The 21,084-nt window shown below is 42.9% G+C and overlaps 1 protein-coding gene across 4 annotated transcripts in view; it reads left to right on the forward strand.

Annotated features, from left to right (window-relative positions):
- The window catches only part of LOC115219142 (tRNA pseudouridine synthase A), a 56,631-nt gene extending 39,178 nt beyond the window's left edge, over positions 1–17,453 (forward strand). For 3 of the 4 annotated variants that reach the window (XM_029789237.2, XM_029789238.2, XM_036508887.1), the window contains exons 18-19: positions 2,231–2,363; positions 4,544–4,862. In XM_029789237.2, the coding sequence (XP_029645097.1) occupies positions 2,231–2,363; positions 4,544–4,756 (346 nt within the window). In that variant the 3' untranslated portion in view covers positions 4,757–4,862. Of the gene's footprint in view, positions 1–2,230; positions 2,364–4,543; positions 4,863–17,397 lie in introns of those variants that run through there. The other variant, XM_036508886.1, reaches the window with a different exon arrangement.
- Positions 17,454–21,084: the final 3,631 nt, after the last annotated feature.

The following is a 21,084-nucleotide window of genomic DNA, read 5'->3' on the forward strand; positions in this document are numbered from 1 at the left end:
AGGGCTGTGCTTAATGGTTAGTACAGCATCTGGTGGTGGTAATGCACAACAAAGGTGCTGAGAGGAGGGGAGACCTGTAGGAAAGGAATGCCTGAGTGAGAGTGACATGAGCCCAGTTAGCTTCAAGGAGCAGAGGCCATTATAGTAGTGGTAGGAAAGACAGAAGGAGAGGAAACAGTATGCCTCTGGGCCAGAGGCTGGATCAGCTGTGAATGACTTGATACCACATTGGATGCTTTTTCTGGATGCCTTGCTATTTTAGTTGCAACTCTTTACGTTCTGTGTTCAAATCCTGTTGAAGTTGATTTTTGCTTTTCTTCCTTCTGGAGGTTGATAGAATACAGTATCAGTTAAATACTGTAGTTGTTATGATTGAAGAATATCCAAGTTTGAAACGTTGTGTCTAGTTTAGGAGTCTAATATTTTGATTATTTTTGGTAAGCATGGGTGACAACTGTGGGCATGTTTTGATCTGTGAGCATCATCATCATCATCAGCAGCATCCTCACCATCATCATCATCATCACTTTTTCATGTTTACATGGGTCAGACGAAATTTGTTGAGGCAGATTTTTATGGTCAGATGCCTTTACTGTTGTCAACCCTCACCTGATTCCAAGTAAGGTAATATTTCACGATGGCTAGACATGTTTTTTATGGAAGATTAGATATACATGTGTGTGTGTGTACCTTTGTAAATGATCATTATCATCATCAATGATGATGATGATGATAATGATCATTTACAAAGGTACACACACACACACACACATGTATGTAGAGGCATATTGGTTAGTGGGATGTTGCACTCCTGATCTTAACATTGTGGTTTCGATTCCTGGACTTGGAGGTACATTGTATCCTTGAGCAAAACTCTTCATTTCACATTACTCCAGTTCATTCAGCTGGCAGATATAAGTAATCCTGTGACAGACTGGTTCCCTGTTTTAGAGGGGAATATATATGCCGCAGAATTTGGGAAACCAGCCTTAGGGGGCCTACAGCTCAGAAAAGTCCTTTGGTCATTTGATAGACATGCACAGACATGGCTGTATAGTTAAGAAACTTAGGTCCCAACCACTTAGTTCTGATTTCAGACCCATTGTGTCACACCTTGAGTAAGTTTCTTCTGCTATAGCCTTGTGACTGGATTTGGGAGATTGAAACTGAAAGAAGCCCATTCATCATCATTGTATAACGTCCGTTTTCCATGCTAGCATGGGTTGGACGGTTCGACCGGGGTCTGGGAAGCCAGGAGGCTGCACCAGGCTCCTGTCTGATCTGGCAGTGTTTCTACAGCTTGATGCCCTTCCTAACACCAACCACTCTGTGAGTGTAGTGGGTGCTTTTTATGTGCCACCGGCACAGGGGCCAGAGGAGGCTAGCAAACAGTCACAATCGGTTGGTCCTTTTTACGTGTCACTGACATGGACACCAGTCAGGTGGCGCTGGCATTGGCCACGTTCGGATGGTGCTTTTTACATGCCACTGGCACGAGTATCACAACTGCAATTTGATTTTTATTTTGATGTTGATGTACTTGACTCAGTAAGTCTCCTCAAGCACAGTGGGTCACCCTATGATCCAAGGTTAGCACAGCAGGCCGTCCTGCAAGCCATGAATTCATTTCATATGTCGGGTCTTCGCAGTCACAGCATATCTCCAGAGGTCTTGGTCTTTCGTCATAGCCTCTGTGAGGCCCAGTGTTCGAATGTCATGCTTGACCACCTCATCCCATGTCTTCCTGGGTCTACATGGGAAGCCCATTGTGAAATATATATATATATTTATAAAATGTGTGAGCTTTTACTCTTCTAGCATGGTTGGTTTTCTTGGTTGATGTGTATGATGTGATGAGTAATGCCTTGTCCACCCTTACCAACATAGAAAATCATGTAAAATGGTGCTATATAGCTTGTATGTGTGTATGTATATATTTTTCTCTATGCATGTATATGTGTGTGTATATGTATGAATATATTTTTATCTGTATGCATATGTGTGTGTAAATAAGCTGCATTACATATCTGTAGCCAGAGGTTTTAAAGATGTGTTGTGTAATTGAATGTGTGTATGTGTGTGTTTGTGTGCATGTGTGTGTTTGTGTGCATGTGTGTGTGTATTTCAGATGTATTACACATGTTTATTATCATTGGCCAGTATCTTTTTGAGCTTCTGTTTCTTTTTAAAATGTTGATTTCTAAGCTACCATTCCTTAACGAGCTTCCAGGATGCTTAATTGGCTTGTCAGTTTACACAACCACACCTTTGGCTACGTGGACGACGAAGGTAAACGGTTACCTACAGCTATGTATGGGGCACAGAAGAACCTGAAGACAGCAGAAGCTAATTCTCTAAGCAGTGTAAGTTTGTCAGATATTTCAACTAGATTGAGGATTGCTGTTTAACCCTTTAGCATTCAGATTGGCCATGTCCAGCCCAAATATTTATCATGTTTTATCCTCAAACCATCCAGATCTGTCCTCTCACACTTACCTTACAATGTCATTTTAAAAATTAAACAATCACATCATTGAAATCTCAAAGCTGAGAGCTAAAGCATGATTAATTCAAAATAATATTAATAAATATGCATTACATTCGACGGAATAATCCGAATGTTAAAGGATTAAAACAAGAAGCCTGTATCATAGAACCAAGAGTGGTCTCAGATGGGTTGCTATCAAAAGGGGTTAAATATAGGCGTAGGAGTGGCTGTGTGGTAAATAGCTTGCTTACGAACCACATGGTTCCAGGTTCAGTCCCACTGCGTGGAACCTTGGGCAAGTGTCTTCTACTATAGCCTCGGGCGGACCAAAGCCTTGTGAGTGGATTTGGTAGACAGAAACTGAAAGAAGCCCGTCATGTATATATTTATGTATGTGTATATGTTTGTGTGTCTGTGTTTGTCCCCCCACCATCGCTTGACAACTGTTGGTGTGTTTACATCCTCGTAACTTAGTAGTTCGGCAAAAGAGACTGAGAGAATAAGTACTAGGCTTACAAAGAATAAGTCCTGGGTTTGATTTGCTCAACTAAAAAGGTGGTGCTCCAGCATGGCCACAGTCAAATGACTGAAACAAGTAAAAGAGTAACGAGAATATATTCAAATGAACTTAACCTACCAGCTGAAAGAGCTAATCATTTAGCAGTTAAACCTACCATATCCATCCCAAATATTCTCCTTGTTTTATGTTCAGACTGGTCAAATCTTGCCTTTCACACCTAACTTACAATGTCATTTTAAAAATTAAACTATCACATTATTGAAATCTCAAAGCTGAGAGATAATGCATGATTAATTTAAATTAATGTGAATAAATAAGTATTTCATTTGACAGGGGAATCTGAATGCTAAACGGTTAACCTCAAGTTGTCCTTAATTCTGTGGGCCTTTGACCAAAAACCATTCCAACATTGGCCATTTCATCTTTTTGTTTTCTTTTAGGAGTATCTAGGACTTCATAAATTCCTTGTTTAACTCTTTTGTTTCCATATTTCTGTGGAAATACATGGCTCTTGTTGCATTAATTCACCCCATTCTATGAACCAAACTACATCTCATCATACACTTTGCTTGTTCTCCTCCCTCCACCTCCACCTGATCCTGCAGCCCAACGCCACTTTGTCATCTCTCTCTCCTGACCATCCCCTGCAAAACTGTATCAGTGGTATCCTACCACTCCCCTATATATATGTATCCACAACCCACTGAATTTTTCCCTTCTCCTCCCCTCTCTTCCACTTCCCATTTTCATTCTCATGAACTCCCTACACACTCACTCTGTCTAATCCTCAGTACCACTCCTCCACTTACATTCACCTCCCTTTCACCTGAGGGTAACCCCTGGCTCATCCTCACCACCATCTCTCTCTCTCTCTCTCTAACTGGGGTATCCAGTGTCTTTCCTCTATCGCAAAGCCATCTCCTTCAATACCACTCTCTCTCCCAGTTGAGGCAGTCTTTTACTTGGTGTCCTTGCTGTTATTGGTGCCAAGTAAAAACCATCCAGTACACTTTTAAAGTGGTTGGCATTAGGAAGGGCAGGCTCCAGCCATAGAAACCATGCCAAAACTGACAGTAGAGCTTGGTGCAGTCCTCTGGCTTAACCAACCCTTTCAAACCATCAATGCCAACGTGGAAAAATGGATGCTAAATGATGATGATAATGATATATATGACAGGCTTCCACACAGTTTCCATCAGCCAAATTTACTCACAATGCATTGGTCAGCCCAGGGCTATTGCAGAAGACACTTGGCCAAGGTAGTGTGCAGTGGGACTGAACCTGAAGCTACATGGTTGTAAAGCAAGTTTTTTTAACCACTCAGCCATGTCTGCTGCACATGGAATAAAAAAGAGCAACTTTTTTCCTTCGTTGCAACTGGAAAATTTTGGGTTTGTCATTGTTGTCATCACAATCATCATCATCATCATTGTCGTCACACCCACTACTGCCCTTCACCCCCCCCCCCCAGCAGCATGTCTTAACTTATAGATTTGAACATTTTGACCATCTTTTTCTTTCCGTTTCTTCTTCAGGGACCAGCAGATGCTAATGAAAATACTGAGACTAACACCACAAATGACAAAACAGACACTACTACTACTACTGCAGTCACAGCTACTGATGTGGCCTCTACTACTACAACTGCCACTGCCACCATAGATACTACTACAGATACTACTACTGCTACATTTAGTGACGATGAAGTTGAGCAGAAAGTTCCTGAGTCAATGAGAAAGCTTTCATAATAATAATAATAGTAATAATAACAATCATAAGGATACTCAAATAATAATAATAATGATGATGATGATGATGATTTGTATAAAGACTTACAGGAAGAAGGAAAAAAAACCTGAATCATTAAAAATCGTTTTTAAAAAAAATATTTTCTTTATGAATTTTGTGTTAGGATTCATTTTAGTTTTTAAAAATCTTTACCGTTTTAGTTCAGTGGTTCTTAACCTGGGTTCTTATGACCCTTGAGGGTTCATATAAGATTTTGTTGTTAAAATTTATAAATTTTAGGTGTGGGTGTGTTTATAGGCACAGGCCTGGCTGTGTTGTATGAAGTTTGCTTCCCAACCACATGGTTCTGGGTTCAGACCCACTGTGTAGCATCTTGGACGAGTGTCTTCTATTATAACCTTGGGCTGACCAAAGCTTTGAATGGATTTCACATGAAAAATGAAAGAAATCCGTTGTATATTGAAGTGTGTGTCTGTGTTTGTCCCCTTCCACCCATTGACAATTGGTGTTGGTATGTTTATGCCCCTATAAAGAAACCAGGCATGTGCCACCAGTAATTACTCAGGGCAGGCAGTTGCTGACCTTTATGTAGTAAAACACACAAAAAATAAGTGAAACACAGCTGCGAGAGTGAGTTGACGGCAGATTTACTTCTGCCTTTATAGCACATAAAGCCTGCTCGTGAAATTAACGTGTAAGTGGCTGAGCACTCCACAGACACGTGTACCCTTAACGTAGTTCTCGGGAATATTCAGCGTGACACAGAGAGTGACAAGGCCGGCCCTTTGAAATACAGGTACAACAGAAACAGGAAGTGTACAGCAGGGATCACCACCATCCCTGCTGGAGCCTTGTGGAGCTTTTAGGTGTTTTCGCTCAGAAAACACTCACAACGCCCGGTCTGGGAATCGAAACCGCGATCCTACGACCACGAGGGGCGAATTATGCTTACTTAATCTACAAAAAAATAAAATATTATATATCAGGTACGTACTGACAGTAATTACTCAGGGTAGGCAGTTGGTGCCATTTATGTAGTAAAGCACAAAATAAGTGAAACACAGGCGTACGTCTGAGCTGGAGGTAGATTCACTTCTGCCTTTATAGCACATAAAGAAAACATTGTTGTAGGAATGTACACAGCAAGTGTACTACAGTAGTACTGTGCGTAGCTTACATAATGAGATTGCAAGGTAGGAGTGAATTATGCCTACCTAATCTACAAAAAAAAAAATATTTTGCATTTTATGCATATAATTAGAGTAATCTTCATAATTTTATTGAATTTGGTGCATATTTTGCCATAAAAGGAAAATGTTATTGATCTATCTTATTCATAGTCAACGTGCGTGATCGTTGCCAGAGCAGCTGACTGGCTTCCGTACCGGTGGCACGTAAAAAGCACCATTCGAGCGTGATCGTTACCAGCGTCGCCCCACTGGCACTTGTGCCGGTGGCACGAAAATATTCGAGCGAGGTCGTTGCCAGTGCCGCTGGACTGGCTCATGTGCAGGTTGCACGTAAAAAACACCATTTGAGCGAGGCCGTTGCCAGTACCACCTGACTGGCCCTTGTGCCGGTGGCACGTAAAAGCATCCACTACACTCTCGGAGTGGTTGGCGTTAGGAAGGGCATCAAGCTGTTGAAACTCTGCCAGATCAGATTGGAGCCTGGTGCAGCCATCTGGTTCGCCAGTCCTCAGTCAAATCGTCCAACCCATGCCAGCATGAAACGCGGACGTTAAACGATGATGATGATGAGGAGGCATTGCCTACTTTGCCTACTCAGGATGCACGTGCCTGAAAGAAACTAATAGAGTGGGTACAAGGCTTTAAAGAAGATAACTACGGGGGCCAGTTCACTTAAGTAAATGCTTCTATCTATCTATCTATCTATCTATCTATATCTTTCTATATATGGATAGATAGATAAATGACGCATGTGTTAACTGTATTTGGAGATGAGGAAAATATAAATGTCGCATGGGAACCACTAATCTAGCGATTAATTGAATGTTTTTAGGCTTGTTTGGTATTCCATAACACCCACAGTATCCAACAATGAATTGAGTCTTAAACTTGGTGTAAACATGTAATAAAACAGACGAGTGGGTTATCTGGGTGCTTCTACAATTGTTTCATTTGGAGTCTTTCCTGTGACGTAAAAATCGTACAGTCAGGTATGCAATATGCACAACATCCATATGATTACGTAATATTTTACGCAGCTCCAACTCACCAGACTTACCAAATAAGCGAGTAGTGACATGTTGATTAATCTACAGATCATCTACAAGCGAAGTTTCTAGTCAGAACCTCCAACATTTAAGAACTGTAAAATTGGTGGGACTGTCAATCACGAGGGTGAATAGCAGAATGATAACGTAAATTAAAGAATAGTTAAATGTATTTCTGTAGAAATCACTTGTCACGCGGTAGAATTGAACCCGAAACAATGTGGTTGAGAAACGAACTTCTTAACCATGCATTCAAACTTGATCTGCAAATTAGGAAAATTATGGGAGATGACAAATACGTCTGTACAGATGATGTGATGGCAGCCGAGATACGGAAATTATGAATCCAATACGATAACAATTGAAGTTAGACACAGGTAAATCGCATAAGTAAACTGACTAGATTGGTAAAAATAAAAGGGAGCAATGAAGTATTCAGCGAAAACATTTGATAATTTAGAGAAACTGGATACCATAACCGAAAAAACAATAACGTTTTAACGATATTAGAAAGGATGCGTTACATAGTCAGTGCAACGTTGAACAGACCAATAATTCAGTGTGAAACCGGGTATAATAATGAAATCAAACAACACAGACAAAACAACTTGTTGAATTGGCAACTGAAATGCAACATGACAATGATATAAAATACACCACCGTCGAAGAATTAACCAACGACAATCTAAAGAAAACGGGTATAATAACGATATTGATTAACAGAGGGAAAAACAGTTGACACAATTAGCCAATGACAACACAATAACGATAACGATAATAATCCTTTCTATCGACTCCGAAAGGTTGAAAGGCAAAGTCGACCCCGGCGGAATTTAAACTCAGAACGTAGCGGCAGACGAAATACCTATTTCTTTACTATCCACAAGGAGCTAAACACAGAGAGGACAAACAAGGAAAGACAAACGGATTAAGTCGATTATATCGACCCACTGCGTAACTGGTACTTAATTTATCGACCTCGAAAGGATGAAAGGCAAAGTCGACCTCGGCGGAATTTGAACTTAGAACGTAGCGGCAGACGAAATACCGGCGAATCTTTCGCCCGGCATGCTAACGATTCTGCCAGCTCGCCGCCTTAATAATTTTTTTCTACTATAGGTACAAGGCCTGAAATTTTGGGGTAGGGGTTAAGTGGATTACATCAACACCAATACTCAACTGGTACTTAATTTAACGACCCCGAAAGGATGAAAGGCAAAGTCGACCTCAGCGGCATTTGAATTCAGAACGTAGCGACGGGCGACATACTGCCAAGCATTTCGTTCAGCGTGCTAACGAATCTGCCGGCTCGCCGTCACCGCAATAATAATAATAATAATAATAATCCTTTCTACGCTTGGCACAAGACCTTGAAAATTTTTGGGGAAGGGGACCCCAGTACGTAACTAGTACTTATTTCATTGACCCCGAAAGGATGAAAGGCGAAGTCGACCTCGGCGGAATTTGAACCCAGAACGGATCAACGAGCGAAATGCTGCTAAGCATAAAGTCCAGCAGGCTTACGATTCTGCCAGTTCGCCGCCGGCACCATAATAATAATAATAATAACAACAACAACAAGAGCGCTCAGAGAGCGCAAACCCCCACCAAGGCAACATCAACGTCCTCTCAGCGATTAGCCGGAGATGGTTTTTAAAATGAGAATATCTGAAATGAACTCGACTGCTCTCACAAACGAGAATACTAAAAACGAACCCCATCGCTCTCAAAAATTATGTAAAAACCGGATAAATAATCCAGAATCCTTGTCCGGTACCGGATCGATCCCCAAATCTAATCAGTTCGTGCCAGTCACGAGGCCAAACATCCCTGAAAGTTTCATCCGAATCCATCCAGCTGTTCTTGAGATATCTTTTGTCCACGGACAAACAAACAAACACAACTGAAAACAATACCTCCACCTTTGCTAAGACGAAGGTAAGAAGAAGAAGAAGAAGAACAAGAACAAGAACAACAACAACAACAACAACAACAACAATAATAATAATAATAATAATAATAATCCTTTCTACGCTTGGCACAAGACCTTGAAAATTTTTGGGGAAGGGGACCCCAGTACGTAACTAGTACTTATTTCATTGACCCCGAAAGGATGAAAGGCGAAGTCGACCTCGGCGGAATTTGAACCCAGAACGGATCAACGAGCGAAATGCTGCTAAGCATAAAGTCCAGCAGGCTTACGATTCTGCCAGTTCGCCGCCGGCACCATAATAATAATAATAATAACAACAACAACAAGAGCGCTCAGAGAGCGCAACCCCCACCAAGGCAACATCAACGTCCTCTCAGCGATTAGCCGGAGATGGTTTTTAAAATGAGAATATCTGAAATGAACTCGACTGCTCTCACAAACGAGAATACTAAAAACGAACCCCATCGCTCTCAAAAATTATGTAAAAACCGGATAAATAATCCAGAATCCTTGTCCGGTACCGGATCGATCCCCAAATCTAATCAGTTCGTGCCAGTCACGAGGCCAAACATCCTGAAAGTTTCATCCGAATCCATCCAGCTGTTCTTGAGATATCTTTTGTCCACGGACAAACAAACAAACACAACTGAAAACAATACCTCCACCTTTGCTAAGACGAAGGTAAGAAGAAGAAGAAGAAGAACAAGAACAAGAACAACAACAACAACAACAACAACAATAATAATAATAATAATAATAATAATAATAATAAAGTAGAGCACTCGAATAAAATAATATTTAGCATTCAGTCTTTTAACTGTACTGAAAAATCAATTGTCTGGATGAATCCAGTGACGTGAAACTCCAATTGCAAGAAAATGAATACTGTTTCTGCATACGCCCGCACGCGCGCACGTGTGCACACACACAGACATTCCAGAAACTGACAATCCAATGAAAAAGTCTCTCGGTGGTCAATGTAGAGAAAGAGCAGCTAAATCTCGAATCTCATCTCAAAAGTGAAATGGTTATACAGTATAATAAAAAAGTAATAAGTATGAGCAAACACCCCCCACCACCACCCCATCATCACTCTTCAAACCCCCAATACCACCACCACCACCACCACCACCATACCATCACCACCATCACTCCAACTACACCACCAACACTCCATGACTGAACCACCACCACCACTACAAACAACGTCACCATCATCACTACCGCAGCCACAACCACCACCACTACCATCACCACCATCACTCCAACTACACCACCAACACTCCATGACTGAACCACCACCACCACCACCACTACAAACAACATCACCATCATCACTACCGCAGCCACCACCATCACCACCATCACTCCAACTACACCACCAACACTCCATGACTGAACCACCACCACCACCACCACTACAAACAACGTCACCATCATCACTACCGCAGCCACAACCACTACCACTACCATCACTCCAACTACACCACCAGCACCACCATCACCACCACCACCACCACACTACGCTGTTATTAGATCCACCACCATTACAATCTCATAACACTGTCAACACATCTACCACCACTTCTGCTGCCACCACTACCGCCACTACAATATGTGTGTGTGTGTATGTGTGTATGTGTGTGTGCGCGTATTTCTGTGTGACTACAGCCTCTACCACCACCGCTCCCCCATTCCATCATGCTACCCTGTCATCGCCACCCACACAACAGCAGCCCTGTCACCAGCTCTACACATGCTCACACTTCGCCATTTTCTGACTTCAAAGAAGAAATCTCTGGTATGTTAAACTGCAGCAATTGTATACATTTCTCCAACTATTTCTCTCACCCTGGAACAAGACTTGAATATTTCGACCATGTTCTGAGAGTGCACGCGTGCGCGCGCGCATGTATGTGTGTGTACGTATATGCATATATACGTTTGTATGTGTGTTTGTGTGCACATAGGTATATGAATATATATACATGTATGTGTATGTGTGTGTATACTCTTTTTTTTCTCTCTTTTACTTGTTTCAGTCATTTGACTGCGGCCATGCTGGAGCACCGCCTTTAGTCGAGCAAATCGATCCCAGGACTTATTCTTAAGCCTAGTACTTATCGTATCGGTGTCTTTTGCCGAACCGCTAAGTTACGGGGTCGTAAACACACCAGCATCGGTTGTCAAGCGATGGTGGGGGGACAAACTCAGACACACAAACACACACACATATATATACGTATACATATATACGACGGGCTTCTTTCAGTTTCCGTCTACCACATCCACTCACAAGGCTTTGGTCGGCCCGAGGTGCCATGCAGTGGGATTGAACCCGGAACCATGTGGTTGGTAAGCAAGCTAATTATCACACAGCCACTCCTGCGTCTGCTTGGAAATATACATATATGCATATATACTCATGTATGTGTGTATGTGTATGTGTGTGTACGTGTGTATATACATCTATATATACAGAATGTATACACATGTTTGTGTGAGTGTGAGAGAGAGAGAGAGAGAGAGAGAGAGAAGAGAAAGAGAGAGAGAGTGAGAGGGGGGAGATGTGTTTGTGTGTGCTTTCCCAACCACATGGTCCCGGAACCGTGGGTATTGGACTATGGCAGGGACGTGTATTGTCACTTCACCTTTTCATTATTTTTATATGAACTGGATAGACATGCGCGGTCGTTGTGGAAGTGTAATCAAAATCGGCGGATGTAGGATCGATCGGTTAATATTTTCTGACGACAGTGTGCTCATCAGAAAATGATCTGCATCAAACATTGAATGGGTTCGCTGCAAGGCAGGGATGAGAATTAGAGTCGCGAAGACTGAGACATTGGTCCTCTCCAGAAACTCTGAGTGGAACATCACCGAGATAAGTGGAGCAGTATCTCAGGAGTGTATCCACGAGTGATAGGAAGCAGGAGGCTCTATTGGATGCTAGAATTGCAAGCATTGGCATAATAATACACCAGGTCCAGCATTCGGTCTTCGTAAAGGAGTGGTTTGTGAAAAAAGCCAAACTCGCTGTCTTCAATTTGGTTTTTGCGCGTTATCCTCACCTATGGTCATGAATGTTGGGTAATGATCGAAAGAGAACGACCGCGAATGCAAGCGACCAAAATGGGATTCCTTCAAAGGATCTCTGTAGTAACGTTTACTCGACAGGGCGCATAGCTTGGAAATCAAGGAGTCTCTCCAGGTCGAACTGTTACTCCTCCGCATTGAGAGGTCACAGTTCCAGTACTACGGACAAGGGATTAGAATGTCACGGAAAAGAATCGCATGACAGTTAATCGAAGCCAAGCCAACCGGTAGATCAAGACTGAGATGGTTTCTAGCCAGAAAATCTAGCGACGGTTGCTTCTGACAGGACCATATGGAGGAGATGCTTGAGGACACTACCTTCTCCGACCCTCCCAGGGATACTGGGCGAAGAAAATATATGGCTTGATGTATCTGCGCGTGTGTATTTCTGTGTGAGTATGATGTTATTTGTAGATAAGCGATTAATGACTCACGCAGCCATTATTAAAACCCGCAAACCAGGAAGGCGCACGTCTAATCGATTAGATATCTACGATGTGTCTGAACGTAAAGAAATGCACGCCAGTGTGAATACATGCACATACATATATACATTTGACGAAAATGAAAATGGATGCAAATAATATTGCAGAAAAATTATCCTCCTTTGAACTACTACCTGAGAACAGTCTCCACAGCCTTCCCTCTCCTTCATTTTTGCTTTGTAATCACGATGGTATACAACTATTAAGCATTGGTCATTTTAATACACTACCAGCTGGCCTTATATTTTCCATTCGAACCAATCACATTATCACCTTCCTTTATTAATACAACATACTCATATATCTGAAGCGCTTCCCAGCCCTTTGCCCACATTTTAAAAAATCTTTCCGAACCCCTCCACAACAAAGCAACGGTGCGTACCACACCTGCCTACACATGATATCCCAGTCATGCTAAACATAGGAAAATAACGCTCCCGTCTGCGTCCGGTCAAAACTGGGAACCATATTAAAATATTCAAATACCCTTCCAACATTGTTCTGAAAAATTTCACCGGTGTGTGTGTGTGTGTGTGTGTGTGTGTGTGTGTGTGTGTGTGTGTGTGTGTGTGTTTTAATTTTCATATTTTGGTTGGCATTTTTCATGTATTTTCTCAACAATTCTTTTCTTTGTGTGTTCTTTCTCTCGACTAAAAAACTTTGTCTACTTTTCTACCCTTCACTCCCGTTTTTACTGGCGTTCGAAGATCGGGAACGTGAAACTCGGGTTAAACGTCAGTGGAATTTTCAGTAATATCATACATTACACAGCGTACACATATAATGTCTGTACCTGATCGATTTCTTTAGCAACCACTGATATCAACTAGTATGGTCAAATGATTGTCTTTAGTTCGACCGTGACTGAGAAGGTGAATAGTCATCGAAACATCCAGATAATTACAGTGTATATCCTTAGGAACATTTCGGTTCATTCTTCTCATTTATTTAATTCACTTAGACTTGAAGTCATGGTACTGAGTATCTGTTGCGACCTTGTGCAATTATATGAAATATCTCACTTAGATGAATTAATATTGTACTGTGTATCAGGTGTGTTTGCGAAACTCACACACACATACGCGCGCGTCGCATAATATATACACATATTTGTATGCATATATGTGTGCTATTTATTGTTGATTGAATTTTTGTTGACTGATTATGTAATTCAAATGAATTTTGTGTTACAATGTGATCAGATTATAGGTGGTTAAGTTTATAATTATGAACCGGTTATAAACTATTGGTTTGTATATTCCCAAGTAGCGTTATAATATATGTTTCTAAGGCTGTATGAAACCGACAGAAATAGTGGTCCTGTCTATATGTGTCGAAACGACTTTGACATCTGCTAGGCAGCTGAGGAGGAACTTTCCGATTTTCGTAGATTTTAGTCTTCATTGGGTATGTATCTGATTGATTGAATACCATATATTTGTAGACATGGTTATTTATATGTAGATTCAGATATTTGTTTGCTATGTTTATCTGTGGGCTTATTTTAGCTTTTTTAAACAGGTTCTCTTGTTAGATATTTTAATGTGGAATTGTTAAGGGAATTCCGGTTGGTTTATTTCATGCATTTTGGATTGTAGTGATCCAAGTTATTTAATTTAGTGAAGGTAGCTTTTAGATGGGCGGTATGATCTACCTTGTTAATTTAACAATACGTAGTAAATATGTTGCATTTGTATGTATGTATGTGTGTGTGTGTGCATCTACACACACACACACACACACACACAATTCACTTGTCACTAATTGTGATTGAGGGTGCTGGGTAGCACCTATGTTGCTAGAAATAAGAGCTAAAAATCCATAGAGCTGCAAGAAAGCACATTTTCATATATTGACAAGGGGATATAACTTCCCCATAAGCAAAGTCAGATCACTGGACTAGACTAGTTTCGCCTGAAAAATTACAAGCTCGCCAGTAGTGACTACTCCATCGCCGTGGTCACTACTGACTATATAGGTGCCTGGGACATTAGCGAAGGCATTATGTATGCTCATATCAAGTCATTCTTGATTGTGAATGAAGACAGTAACGCATACATACATACATACATACATACATACATACATACATACATACATACATACATACATACATACACATACTCACGCACACACATATAAATATACGCATACACATATGCATACATTTACATATCTTTTTATCATTTATCTTTTACTTGTTTCAGTCATTGAACTGCGGCCATGCTGGGGTACAAGCTTCGAAGTTTTAGTCGGACAAATTGACCCAGTGCTTTTTTCTTAAAGCTTGGTACTTATTCTATCGGTTTCTTTTTGCCGAACCGCTGGTTCACAAGGACGTAAACAAACCAGAAAGAGACGCGCGCGCGCACACACATTTATAAATAAACATGCACACACTTATAAATAAACACACACACACACACACACACACACACACATATATATATACGACGGGCTACTTTCAGTTTCATCTCACAAGGCTTTGGTCGGCCTGAGACTACAGTAGAAGACACTTGCCCACGGTGCCATGCCGTGGGACTGAACCCGGAACCTTGTGGTTGGGAAGCAAACGTCTTACTACCCAGTCACGCCTGTACCTATATATAAGTCTGGCATTCCTTCGATATAACTCGACAAAATCAAAACATTTCACTTCGGGTATTTCCGTGGAAGCAAATGACAGTTCGATTCTGTTTTCTGCTTGGAAATTTGAGGATTTTATATTCTCACATGAAACAGTTTAGAACAAATAAGCAAGGCTTCTTTTCTTCAAGTTGAAAATGAGACATTGCTGTCATAATTTCGTTATATCTGTACTCCACAACCCACGGAAATACCCGAAGTGAAATGTTTTGATTTTGTCGAGTTATATCGAAGGAATGCCCTAAGTATATATTTATATATGTTTATATATACACACGCACCGCATATATATAATTATGATTGTGTGACTGTTGATAGATGAGTAACAGCGAGAGAAGTTATGCTGTTAGTCAATGTAAAATGTTACCAAACATACCAAGAGAGAGGCGACGATTGACATGTTTATGTCTGTGGCAATACTTCTCGTTCTTTTTGCTGTATTACTTTTAATATTTGTTTTACTACACACACACACACACACACACACAATGCAGAGACATATATGCATAAGTATATATATATATTTAGTATACACATCTACATACGTATATGTACACAAACACACATTCACACACACACACACACACACACACACACACATGTATGTATGTATGTATGTATGTATGTATGTATGTATGTATGTAAGTATGTGTGTATGTATAAACATATACTCTTTTACTCTTTTACTTCTTTCAGTCTTCTGACTGTGGCCATGCTGGAGCACCGCCTTTAATCGAGCAAATCGACCCCAGGACTTATTCTTTGTAAGCCTAGTACTTATTCTATCGGTCTCTTTTGCCGAACCGCTAAGTTACGGGGACGTAAACACACCAGTATCGGTTGTCCCTCTATACACAATCATACAAGCCTCTTTAAAAGTGAAATGACATTGAAAATGGATGATGGAAAAACAAACGTCTGTGGAAAACTCTCGTCAGTTCTCCGACCATATATAATAACAGTTTCAGTACATTTAACTTACATCATCTTTCATCTGGCGGGTGCAAATGATTCTAAACACCATTAAGGACAGTATTATAAACGTCTGGAAAATTAATATTCGGTGGACAACTTCCAGCACCCATTTCTTGTCTACCACATTCACCACACAGCGTGTCAAACGAAGAAGCTTCTAGAAATAGCTGCGAACTTCTCCTCAAAATCGTAAAGACGCGCAAGTACAAACAGGGCCGGCCCTAGGGTTGTTGGCGTCCCGATAAGCTGAACTTCGGCGTGTACAAGCTGACGGTCGTGGAAATTTCCTTGTTTTTGTCACGCTCTTCTTGGCGACCCCTAGCACAGGGCGCCCCGGGCGACTGCCCGAGTTGCCGGTACCTTGAGCCGGCCCGGAGTGCAAATTAGATAATATAGTCCTAGAATGCTACAGTTGGAATGTCGTTGATTCATAGGTTTATGTAATAGGAGTTGATCTGGAGATAAACAATGAAAACAATACTTCCCCGCCGCTGTCCTCGCCGCAGTCTTCCCCCCGCCGTCGCTGCCGCCACCACCACCACCACCACCATCATTTTGAAAATGAGAATATCTGAAATAAACCCAACTGCTCTCATAAACGAGAATGCTAAAAATGAACCCCACCGCTCTCAAAAATTAAGTAAAAACCGGATAAATAATCCAGAATCCTTTCCCGGTACCGGATCGATCCCCAAATCTAATCAGTTCGTGCCAGCCACGAGGCCAAATATTCCTGAAAGTTTCATCCGAATCCATCCCGCGGTTCTTGAGATATCTTGTCCGCGGACAAAGAAACAAACAAGCAAATGCGACTGAAAGCAATACCACCGCCTTCGCTAAGGCGGAGGCGGCAATAATAATAATAATAATAATAATAATAATAATAATAATAATGCTATAAAGCTGATGTTGCATGCCCCTTTGACCCACGAATAGTCAAGAAGGAAGGAGAAAAAGAAGTGGATAAATACAAACATCTTAAGTACGAATTAGCCCGGCTATGGAAAATGAAGAATGTAAAGATAGTGCCAATTATTGTTGGGTCCCTAGGAACAAGATTAGAAGGCATCAAGGGGAATATAAAGGTAATTGGATAGAGTGCCCAGTAGAACTGATATAAAAGTTTTGCCTCCTCGGTACGTCCAGAATAATCAGGTAAGTATTAGATAGCTGAAAGGAATGGATAGCATGGTACCGTATGCTGTAGGTAGCAAGCCTGCTATGCATGCAAGACTCCAAGAGCTCCAACAAAACCTGTGATAAAGAAAGATAATAATAATAACAATAATAATAATAATAATAATAATAATAATAATAATAATGATTTTTTAAAATCCTTTCTAATAAAGGCACAGGGCCTGAATTTTAGGGAAGAGGACTAGTCGATTAAATCGACACCAGTGTTTCACTGGTAGTTAATTTATCGTTCCCGAAAGGATGAAAAGTAAAGTCAACCACGGTGTAATTTGAACTCAGAACATACCGACGGACGAAACCCCGCTAAGCATTTTGCCCGGCGTGCTAACGATTCGGCCAACTCACTGCCTTAGTAATAATAATAATAATAATAATAATAATAATAATAATAATAATAACAACAACAACAATAAAACCATCACCACCACCACTACCACCACCACCACCACTACCACCACCACCACCACCAACAACAACAACACTACTGAGAAGCAACAACGCTGCTGCCACCACCGCTGCTGCCACCACCGCTGCTGCAACCACCACTGCTGCCACCACCGCTGCTGCCATCACCGCTACTGCCACCACCGCTGCTGCCACAACCACTGCTGCTTCCACCACCACTGCTGCCACCACCACTGCTGCCACCACCACTGCTGCCACCACCACTGCTGCCACAACCACTGCTGCCACCACCACCGCTGCTGCCACCACCGCTGCTGCCACCACCGCTACTGCCACCACCGCTGCTGCCATCACCGCTACTGCCACCACCGCTGCTGCCACCACCACTGCTGCCACCACCGCTGCTTCCACCACCGCTGCTGCCACCACTGCTGCTTCCACCACCACTGCTGCCACCACCACTGCTGCCACCACCACTGCTACTGCTACCATCGCTACCATCATCAACAATAACAATAGCAACAATAAAAACAGCGATATCAACACTACAAGCATGAGCAACAGCAATATCAACAGCAGTAACAATACCACTACCATCACTACCATCACGACGACGACGACGACGATCACGACTACCACTACTACGACTACCACTACCAACATCCACCAACATCCACCACGACCATTACTAACAATAATAACAGCCACAACAAAAACATAATATACATAATCACCAGCAAGCATCAGTAACAACAAGGAAATAAGGAAGCTTTCACGTTGTCGTGCGACTTGCTAGAAATGGCAGTCAAATTACACCTCGAATTAAACCTCACCGTCTTAGGAAACAGACACTAGTTAATAAATGTGGTAATGGGTTCCGGGTCTATCGGCGGGGGAGGGGGAATGTCGGGATGGTCACGGCTGGTATGTTATTGGTCGTAAGTCTATCGACCAGGTCTGTCCTGGAGTTAAACAAGTGGCATCATCATCAGCATCAGCAGCATCAGCCGCATCAGCATCATCATCATCATCATCATCATCATCATCATCATCATCAGCAGCAGCAGCAGCAACAAAACGACGCGAACGATAGCGACGACAGCGATAACAAGACCACAAATCCTACCCGTATCTCAGCCCTACCCGTATCTCTATCATCCCCCCCACCACACACCTCAACCGCCACTGCCGCCTCCGCCGCCGCCACCGCCGCCGCCACCGCCGCGCCACCGCCGCCGCCACCGCCGCCGCCACCGCCGCCGCCACCGCCGCCGCCACCGCCGCCGCCACCGCCGCCGCCACCGCCGCCGCCACCGCCGCCGCCACCGCCGCCGCCACCGCCGCCGTCACGCCGCCGCCGCCGTCGCCACCGCCGCCACCGCCGTCGCCACCGCCGCCGCCACCACTACCATCGCCCAGTCCTCATACCCGGAGAGAAGAGTTTGGTAAATAAATCTTTATACTTCCCTTCCAGGTTGAAGAATTTACAAGAGTTTGAATAATTAGCGTAGGAGCAGAAATGGAATGCGAAAAAAGGGCGAATTCCAGGACAAACTGTTTTATTTATTTATTTATTTATTTATTCATTTATTTATTCATTTAAGTGTGTGTGTGTTGTGTGTGTGTGTGTGTGTGTGTGTGAAGACTGTTAGGTGGTTGGTAGTTGGAAGATAAACGAAAATAGCGCGACACATTACATACATTCGTATGTATGTATGTATGTATGTATGTATGTATGTATGTATGTGTGTGTGTATGTATGTGTGTATGTGTGTATGTATGTATGAATGTATGTATGTATGTACGTACGTACGTACGTATTTATGTCTGTATGTACGTACGTACGTATTTATGTATGTATGTATGTATGTATGTATGTAACGTACGTATGTATGTATTTATGTATGCATGTGTGTAAGTATGTGTGTGTATGTAAGTATGTATGTAACGTATGTATGTACGTACGTATGTATAATATACACTGGCATTTATATATATATATATATGAGGACTGCTTCACTGACCTGGGCCGCCGACCATTCCTGTGGACGCTTGCCCCCGGCCAGTTCCTAGCAGTGGATCTTTTCGCGGGCGCCTGTCAGCATGCGTTGGAGCGGTTCAACTTCTCCAGGCGCCACCGCCGCCTCAACATCTCCCCGGCCGAGCTCTCGGCTCTTCGTTCCCTCCAACGGCGCGCTGATATTATCATCAAACCGGCTGACAAGGGTGGAGCTGTGGTGGTTTGGTGCGCGGACCTCTACAGGGACGAGGCGCTCCGCCAACTCAATGACACCTCCTTCTACCCCCCTCTGTCCTCTAACCCCACGCGTAGCTACCAACAGACGATATCCTCTACTGTCCACGACCTCATCTCGTCCTCCCGTCTCCCCCACACCGCATCCAACCTCATTGTGCGAACCCCATGCACCCCCACCATTTACTTCCTCCCCAAAATCCACAAACCCAACAACCCTGGCCGCCCCATCGTCTCCGCCTGTAACTGCCCCACGGAGCGCATCTCAAAATACCTCGACCGTGTCCTTGCCCCCCTAGTGACGTCTCTTCCCTCCAACATCCACGACACCAACCATGCTCTCCGGCCTTTCAACTCTTTCTCCTTTCCTCCCGGCTCCTCCAAAATACTTTTTACAATGGACATCCAGATCCTCTATACCGTCATCTCTCACCACGAAGGACTGCGGGCACTTCAACACTTCCTCGACCTCCGCCCCAACCCCGAAACCGACACCTCCACACTCATTCGTCTGGCCGAACTTGTCCTTTCTCTTAACTGCTTCTCGTTCGCGGGCGAGTTCTACAAACAGTCCTCGGGAGTGGCCATGGGAACGCGAATGGGCCCCAACTATGCGAACCTGTTCGTTGGCTATGTTGAGGCCCAAATATTCTCTAGTTTCACTGGTCCCACTCCCGAACTATACGGTCGTTACATTGACGACATTATCGGTGCCACCTCACTCTCCCGTGAACATCTAGATTCCTTCCTCTCTTTCGTTCAATCCTTCCATCCTGCCCTCCATTTCACCTCCACTATCTCCAACACCTCTGTCTCCTTCCTCGGCATTTCGGTCAGCATTCATCACTCCACTCTTACCACCTCCATTCACTACAAACATACAGACTCACACTCATACCTAAACTTCTCTTCCTTCCACCCCAAACACACCAAGCTTCCCATCCCCTATTCCCAATTCCTCCGTCTACGTAGGCTCTGTAGTGACGACCATGACTTTGAAACTCAGTCTCAACTCATGGCTCGCCACTTCATCCTACGTGAATACCCCCTCACCACTATCCACACCGCCCTTGCCAGAGCACGTTCCGTAGACCGTGCAT

This window comes from Octopus sinensis, linkage group LG14, assembly GCF_006345805.1.
Source record: "Octopus sinensis linkage group LG14, ASM634580v1, whole genome shotgun sequence".
NCBI lineage: Eukaryota > Metazoa > Mollusca > Cephalopoda > Octopoda > Octopodidae > Octopus > Octopus sinensis.